This window comes from Triticum aestivum, chromosome 5B (genome assembly GCF_018294505.1).
Source record: "Triticum aestivum cultivar Chinese Spring chromosome 5B, IWGSC CS RefSeq v2.1, whole genome shotgun sequence".
NCBI classification, from domain to species: domain Eukaryota; kingdom Viridiplantae; phylum Streptophyta; class Magnoliopsida; order Poales; family Poaceae; genus Triticum; species Triticum aestivum.
Window position 1 is genome coordinate 419,286,331 of NC_057807.1, and position 9,041 is coordinate 419,295,371.

Consider the following 9,041-nt stretch of genomic DNA (forward strand, 5'->3'; position numbering starts at 1 on the left):
AACCCACCAGGGTTCAAATCCTGGTGCTCGCATTATTTCTGGATTTATTTCAGGGTTTTCGGCAATGCACTTTCAGTGGGAGGAGACGTTCTCGTCGACGACGAGGCGCCTACGGTGACTTCGTAAATCTTAAGATGATATGCCGGCTCAGTCTCTCGGAGGTGCTCATAGGGGTAGGATGTGCGTGTGTGCGTTCATAGGAATGAGTGTATGCGCGTGTATATGAGCGCTTGTGTCTGTATTGATGCTAAAAAAAAGGAACACACGGTTTATTTAGTCGGATGTTGGTATCTTCAGTTCAAAATTGTTTAAGTTTTGGTGTTCAAACCGAAGCTTTAAAATTCACGTTAAAACTCACATTTATAAGTTCAGGTATGAATTTAGATTTCCTCACTGGTCATGTAGCTAGTGCTCGACAGCAAGTTTTGAGGCCTCTTAGTTAAATTACGTACCCTTTCGGCACGTGCATGCTGCTCCCGTTTCCATTTCATCCCCAACCAACATAGGTAGGTGCCTGCATATATAGGAAGCAAACATAGGTAGGTGCCTGCAATACTGCATCGTCTGGGAAGCTTTTGCCTTTGCAGCACTGAGAAGATGAGCATGCTCAAGTGTTTCCCTCACGGTCTCGCCATGCCGGCACAGGCGACCTGGTACGTACACGCGGCTTTCTTCCCCACGCAAATATGCACGCGATGTGACGAACATCCAACTAGGTGTGCGATTTGATTCGGCAAGCAGATGAAGTGGAATCGTTTGTGCATGCAGGTGTAGGGGCCGGGCTGCGGCGAGAGCTGGGAGATGGGCCTGCAAGGTCACCTCGACAGCTAATTTCGAGGACACGGTGACGGGGATGGCGGCGCAAGAGCAGGCGGAGGCGGAGGTGGTGCGGAGTCTGGGCCTGAGCGGCTGGGTGGAGGAACAGCTGCTGCCGCTGCTCACCCCGGTGGACGACGCGTGGCAGCCCAGCGACCTGCTCCCCTGCTTTTCCCCCTCTGCAGCTGGCCTCTCCGCCGAGCAGCAGCCGTCGATGATGATGACGACGGAGGAGCTGCAGGCCCAAGCCTCCGGCGTACCAGACGACGTGCTGGTGTGCCTGGTGGGCAACATGGTAACGGAGGAGGCGCTGCCGACGTACATGTGCATGGGCAACCGGGTGCCGGGCTACCGCGACGACACAGGCTGCAGCGACCTCCCCTGGGCGCGCTGGCTCCGCGGTTGGATGGCCGAGGAGAACCGCCACGGCGACCTCCTCAACCGCTACCTCTACCTCTCCGGCCGCGTCGACATGCGCCAGGTCGAGCGGACCGTCCACCACCTCCTCCGCAATGGCATGCAGATGCTCAGGCCGTCCAGCCCCTACCACAATGCCATCTATGGTTCCTTCCAGGAGCGCGCGACCTTCATCTCTCACGCCCACACCGCCAAGCAAGCTGCGCGCCACGGCGACCGCTGCCTCGCTAAGATCTGCGGCGTCGTCGCCGCCGACGAGAAGCGCCACGAGACGGCCTACACCAAGGTGGCCGCCAAGCTCTTCGAGCTCGACCCGGACGGAATGGTGCAGGCGCTGGCCGCCGTGCTGCGGGACAAGATCACCATGCCCGGCCAGCTCATGACCGACGGCCGCGAGGCCGACCTGTTTGAGCACTTCTCAGCGGTCGCGCAGCGCACCGGGGTGTACACGGCAAGGGACTACGGCGACATGGTGGAGCACTTCGTGCGGAGGTGGAAGGTGGCTGACCTCGCCGGGGGGCAGCTGTCCGGCGAGGGGCGGCGCGCGCAGGAGTACGTGTGCGGGCTGCCGCGCAAGATCCGGCGGGTGGAGGAGCTGGCCCACGACCGCGCGATCAAAGCCGCGAAAGAGCCCGAGTTCGCAAGGTTCAGCTGGGTCTTCGACAGGCCAGTCTGCATCAGAGCCTGATCTAGCCGCCCATCTACCAAAAATTTCACCCCAAAAGTATCTACTAAATTCCACCCCTAGAAAATCTACTAAATCCTAAGGCCATGAATCACAAGCAGGGGCATCAGGATGATGATCGTCATAAAAGAATCTGGTAGAGCCAGGTTTATACGGTAAACGTACCCTAGATGATTTTGTGTGAAGTGATGGTAATGTATGTTTGAGCGAATGTATGCATTTCTCTTTTGTGTGTATGTGCAGAAAACTCAGCCAAATAATTAGCTGCAATCTATTTATGTGCCTTTGTGTTGGTGAAAAAATAGATCAATAATTAGCTGCAATCTATTTATGTGCCTTTGTGTTGGTTTGCTAAGCTGCAGTGGAGCACTAGTCTTTTTTAGGGATAGTACATCACCTAGAAGCTAACGCGTGCTTCACCGCGCCGTTTCACCGCGCCGTTCTTCACTTGTGGGATTAACTATTCTTTTTTCTATCTAAAAAAAAAGCTATTCTTTTCTCCAAAAGATTATTACGGATGGTTGTTTCATTTTTGTTTATCTATGCTGGCTTGGGTTTTAATTATGTTATGTCGGTGTTTTGTCATTCATATATTGTGCTGGTCTGCTATTGAAGATGATATTTGTTCTGAGAGAAGAGTGAACTTGTTAGTTTTTGGTCTTGGTGTCTGCCGGCGGTGATTGTGTGAGTCCCTTATGAGCTCTTATTCCGCGTTGAAATCATGGAATCGTTGCTACAGCACTCACATGGGCCGACCATGATGCTCTGCCTCGCTCAACACTGCTCGCTGTTCGGTCACTTGCTTAACTTTTCCCCACTTGATTTACTGCTAACTCAACCAGCTACTTAAAGAAGTTTATTAAATCAAATTTCTCCTATTTTAAAAACAGATTTTAAAAAATTGCTAATAAAAAACATTATTTTAAAAAATGTCCATTGATTTTAAATAATGTTCACAAATTAAAAACAGGTTTATAAATTTAAAGAAGTTCAAACTTTAAAAATGTATCTGAACTTAAAAATATTCATGAATTCTAAAAAATTCGTAGTTTTTCTTCAATGTTCATGAATTCGAATAAATATGCACAAATTAAAGTGTGGAGAAAAAATTAAAATAAAATAATTAAGAAAAAACAGAAAAAGGAAAAAGCTGAAAAAACATAAAGAAAAACTACTAAAACTGACAGAAAAGACACAAAAGAAAAAAAAATGCTTCGTAAAAGCCGCAAAAACTATTTGATCCAAAGTGTATCCCATTACCATGTTAAACAGGGATTTATCAAGATTATCAAAAAATATTTAATGTTTCACATATAACCAACATTGAGGGTCTCAGGAGGTTTCCTATCTCCATGAGTAGCAAGTATAACTAAATTTTTAGTGTCCTGTGTCCTATATCCATAACTAAAGAGAACAACTTAGAAGAGGGAATAAAATCTACTTAGAGATAAAGTTAACAAGCACACATGAGAATGTTCACCCCCACGCTATTGCTCCCTGACAACGGCATCCGAAAAGGTCTTGATAGCCCACAAGTGTAGTGAATCATAGCCTTTTCGATAAGTAAGAGTGTCGAACACAACGAGAAGCTAAACGTAGAATTAATATTCTCTCAAGTTCTATCAACCACTGATACAACTCTACATGCACTAAACATTTGTTTTACCTAGAAACAAGAAATAAACTACTTTACAAGAATAAAACTAGAAGTACTTTGCGAAATAAAAACGTAGCTTCAAGATAATAAAGGACTTGGAAAATAAAAGTTAGTTGCTGAATTGTAGAAGAACAATAAAGAAAAGGATTGTCCCTAGGCAATGGGATATGGATATGAAATGATAGTGATACTCATCATACTTATGAGGGAGAGACCTAAGCTAAAATACTTTTAATACTTGGATCATATGTTCTTATGATTGAAACTCTAGCAAGAATCTGCAACTACCAAAGGTTCATTAAGGTAAAACTCAACCATATCATTAAGTTAAAAGTCCCCTTTAATCCCATATGCAATAACTTTATGAACTCAGGTTTAGGTTTCTATCACTCCCGCAACCCACCATAAGCAAATCTTTAACATACTGCAACACCCTACAGTGGGAATCCCACACGTTTGCACGAGACGACGGGCACCATAAATAGCACCATAATAACATACAACTCATATCAAACATAGCATATCACAATTAAGTCATGGAACAAAAAGAAACTACTCACAGACTATAGAGATGCAACACATCATTGAATAAAAATATACAACATTAAACATCATGTTTAAGTAGGGATTACAGCGGGGTGATAGAGAGTACACCACTACACGCATGGAGAAAGATGTTGATGATGGTTGCCGTCACGATGGTTCCCCCGGCGGCGCTCTAGTGCTACCGGGAGAGAGGGGGAGAGAGCCCCCCTTCTTTTTGCTCTTGCTTGGCCTTCCCCCCTAGACAGGAGAAGGTCCCCCTCTGGTCCTTGGCCTCCATGGCTCCCGGAGGGCGAGAGCCCCTCCAAAACTGGAGCTCTCCTCCTCTGTTTCTCTCTGTTTTCACGACTTTCTGAACTATTTCTGAGGCCAAGCGCTGTTTCTTCTATAGCCAGAGTTCTGTAACTCCAATTCAGGTGCAATTTTAACACGTTTCCCCAAATTAGCTTCGTTGCGACTGAAGGAGAGCTCCAATTGACATACGGGTTGCCCACATAGACTATGGTGGAGGTGGGCACCAGGTGTCGTGGTCCTAAGACTGACAATAGAAAGGGGGGTAGGTATGGAGAGGCAAAATCTAAGCTATGGTGAAGGTGTACACAAGAGGTTTACGAGTTCAGGCCCTTCGCGGGGGAAGTAATAGCCCTATGTCTTGGTACCCGGAGGGGGTCAATTGGATTATGTGTGTGATATTATAGGGGGTGCGAACCCTTGTCCCAGAGGAGGGGGTGGCTTCTATAGAGTGCGCCAGGACCCCAGCAGACCTCCATTACAAAGGGCTTAATGTACATAAAATAGGGGCGTTACTGGTAACGCCAGCCTTAAGTGCTGTTAATGCTTATAAAGACTACCGAGTGAACGTCCGACCGTTGCGGTCTCTTCTGACTTCTGGTCTTCGATAGGTCGAGTGACTTTCCGTATGGTCGAGTGACGGTAGGGAGGAAGACCTCCGAGTGACATGGCTGTCGAGTGGATTGCACTCGACATATTCAACTGGTGTTCTCCTGTTGTCTCTTGGTCCTTTTATCTTCTAGGGTAGTGACCTTGGGTAGGACGTACAAGTCAGGCCTATGACCCTACCCCAGGTCTGTATCCTCATCAGTAGCCCCCGAATGGATTAAGGTGTGAGTGGAAAGTAGGTCGAAGTTGAACCTGCTCCGAGCTTTGCGCCTTCGCGAGTGTTTTCTGCGAGACCGAACACCTGCGTCGGTACTTCTGTATCGACTCAGTCGCCTTGATCCATTCAATGAGTTGTCGACTGAACTTGTGACTTTATACGCCGAGTGTTTTGTTAGAGCACGAGATCTTGGGCGCAATTGTCTGCCGTGTATCCTGGATTTCGCGGGATACGAAATTTCGGGGAAGCGCGCGGGCCGGAGAGCGCCGAAACGGGCGGTCCGGATAAGCAGCGATGCCTCGATTACCGTGCCGCCTTTTTTGCCACGTACGCTGCGTGCAACTGTTGCGGGATTTGACAGGATTGCCTGGACCCACGCGTCAGTCACTCGGAAGTGACCCTTTATAAGGTGACGGGGCCGAGGCGCTTGCACTGTGCATGCCTGTTCCTCCTTCTTTCTTCTACACTTCTCCACCACGCCCAGTACCTTCGCCCTCGACGCCGCAGCTCCCCCCGCCATGGTGAAGGACAAGACGGCGGCGCTAGAGCGCGCAAAGAAGGCGACGGGGGCGGCGAAAGGCAAGAAGCAGAATCACGGGTCGTCGTCGCGCACGGGTCTGCCGCCGGGCTGGATCCAGGGTGATTGGATCCGGTCTTCGATCCGGCAAGAGGACCTGGCCGAACTGGAGGAGTCTGGGCTAATCGCCAAGGGAGCGGCGAGGCTGCCGAAGGGGGAGACGGAACCACAACCTCGACCGGGTGAGTGTGTTCTACTCGCCACTCACGTCGACCGGGGTTTCTCGCTCCCTCCGCATCCTTTCTTCCGGGGATTCTTGAACTTCTTTAGCTCTCAGCTCCACCATTTTTCTCCCAACACCATCACGTACTTAGCTGCATTCGTATCGATGTGCGAGAACTTCTTGGGGTGTCGACCGCACTGGGGTATTTTCAAACATATCTTCACCATTCGCTCCCAGTCGGTCAAAAAGGCAAAGTCGAGTGACTCGAAAACCCACGTCATCTAGATGTGTGGGGGTTTAGGCATCCAAAAGAGGCATAGGAGTGCCTTTCCGGCCATGACTCTCCCTGAATCCATTAGAGGCTGGCAATCAACCTGGTTCTACTGCCAGGACGTCGCAGCTCCAGGTCAGTCGACTGGTCTTCCCCACTTCTCATTCGACCGTGTTCAGACTCCTGCCCCACTGAAAGTAACCGCTGCTGAGACCGTGGAGACGAAGATGTTGGTGGAGAGAGTGGTCCAACTTATCAATGAGGGCGTCACCGGTCTGGACTTGCTGGAAGTGTTCCTCAGTAGACGCATCCAACCTCTCCAGGCCCGTGATCACCCTATGTGGCTGTATTCCAGACCGGACAACACCGCTGGGGTCCATCCAGAAGAAGTGTCGTCTGTTACCGTGGCTTTGTGACTGAGAAGCATCACAGGCAACTAGGACAACCCCAGAGATCCAGGCGAGTCGTCCCCTTCAGCGACGGTAATCCGCCCGACAAGGTATACTCTTTGTTCCGACTGTTTCACACTCACGCTCCGACTGTACTTGATGTTGACTGACTCTTACTCGACCGATTTGCTCTGCAGGTATTCACCAAGATGCATTCGATGCCCAACGGCGAACAAGCTTTGGAACAGGACCAGGAGGGGGAGGACAGTGCAGAGGAGAGTGGCGAGTGGGAGTCTCCGAGAAAAGAGGAGGAGGAGGAGAGTGAGGAGTCGGACGAGGAGGAAGAAGTCGACTCGTCGCCGCGCTCTGAGCGTTGATCCAAACAACAGCATGATCCGTCTGGCGGGCGCGGGAAGAGCGTGGCTCCGAGTGCCAATACTCAGAAGCGCACTCGGACGTCGACCCCGGAGCCGACGGAGAAGGTGGCCAAGCAGCCCAAAGTTGCTCCTCCCAAGGCTCGGAAGACTTTGCCACGGATCAAGATGGATGTCCCTGTTGCTTCAGGGTGAGTATCTCGCTTGCGTTAACGTAGGTCGACTGAAGATTTTCTTGCTCTGACCACCCGATTCATGTGTCTTTCCAGTCCCACCTCTGCTGCCACTGACATGGACATCGACAAGGCGCTAGGAGACGAAGAGGCCACCTCACGAGTCGGTAAGTCCGATCGACCAAGCTTTGTTAAGTTGAGTAGATCGCCGATCAGCAGAGTTTCTGACATTTCTCTCTTTCTGTAGTTCTGCAAGAAGTTGTTGTGCTCCCTGATGACGAAGAAGAGGTGCCTCTATAGGAGAGGAGGAAGAGGAGTGGGAGATCTAGTAGGAGGAGGCTTGAAGTTCAGGTCCCTCAGTCGACGCCGGTGCTCGAGGCAGTGGTCGAACATTCCGGAGAGCCTGTTCGGACCAGTGTCACATTCGCCAGCCCGTTGACGACTGATCGTCTGTCGGGCTCGACTGCTCCGACTCCTGCTGCTCCAGTGCAACCCCACGCCTCTGACTCAGCGACTGCTCCGGCTGCTCTACAACCATCACTTTTTGCTGCATATCAGACTCCGGATGACTCGTCGAGTGCCACTAGGGAAGCTCTTCGCCAGGTGAACCTTGTCATGGAACAGGTGAACGTGGTGCACAAGGCTAGCGAGGTGGCTTACAACGCCATTACTGCCCTTCAGGCCAATGTTCAGGTCAGCAAGACTCCGACTAAATTTACGAATGTTGTCTTATATCTGATCACCCACTGGGGTGTTTCGTTGCTTAGAGCCTGGGAAATTTTCCATGCCACTCGACTTGAGTTGAATCTTAGTAGACTATCTGAATCAGTGGGGGCACGCCGAGTGCACCCATTGGGTGTAGTCCCTGAGACCGCGGTCGACTGCTGGCAGTCGACTGAGGTCTTAGAATGTATCTCTTTCCTTTCCTTTTTTTTGAACTCACGCTGGGCAGACCCTACTGAGTATTGATCTGAACCAATGGGGGCACGCTAAGTGCACCCACTGGGTGTAGTCCCCGAGACTACTTGTTGAATATTTGATTCGGCAATAGTCTTAGAGTAACTTTTCTCTGTCGATGTCTCTTATTTCTGTCGACTGACATATCACTCTTGCTGAATGCAGAGGTCTTGTGATCTTGGAGCTCGTCTTTCTGAGTTAAAGAAGAAGCATATCAGCGTTGAACTTGACCTTGAACTCGCTAAGAAGAATCTTAAGACTGCTCAACAAGAGACGGCCATCATGGGAGGTAACCATTCGACCGTCTTGTCTGCTTAGTAGTTCACACTTTCCACTGCTTTTCATTCAGTCTCTTTGAACCAAGTGACTTCACACAAGCAGATGTGCATAGTGAAAACTGCCAACTTCAGGCTCGTCTGAAGAGTGTTGTTTCTTTAGAGAGAATGAAGGAGGCTTTGGAGAAGAAGGAACTGGACCTTGCTGCTGCTCAAAAACAAGCACATGAGAAGACGACGCTTGCATACCAAAAGCTGGCTTCAGTCAGCAAATTGGAGGATGAGAACGCGAAGTTGAAGACTGCCGTCTCGGACGCTAATCGGGAAGTCGAGCAACTGAGGAAGGACAAGGAGAACCTGACCACTGAAGTCGACGACCTCAGAGCCAAAAAGGGCAAGCTAGAGTCCTATTTGGAACAACTTGCGGAGAAGCTTGTCTTGAAGCTTGAAGGTATGGCTGTTCAGTTAGATAACTATCGTCGACTGAAATTTGCAATATTATCGACTCATTGTTTTTTGTGATGGAACCGAACTCTGCCAGGACTTTGAAGCTGAAACTGGACGGGTCAAGACAAGTCTCGACCCCATCAACTGTCTTGTGAAAGATGAAGTTGCGATGAACTTGCT

The 9,041-nt window shown here is 49.7% G+C and overlaps 1 protein-coding gene across 1 annotated transcript; it reads left to right on the forward strand.

The window, feature by feature from the left end:
* Positions 1-471: 471 nt before the first annotated feature.
* Positions 472-2,196, forward strand: LOC123112193 (acyl-[acyl-carrier-protein] desaturase 4, chloroplastic). The gene is made up of 2 exons (XM_044533125.1): positions 472-653; positions 769-2,196. Exons 1-2 carry the CDS (start codon positions 598-600, stop codon positions 1,919-1,921), a joined length of 1,209 nt encoding a protein of 402 aa, XP_044389060.1. The 5' UTR covers positions 472-597; the 3' UTR covers positions 1,922-2,196.
* Positions 2,197-9,041: the final 6,845 nt, after the last annotated feature.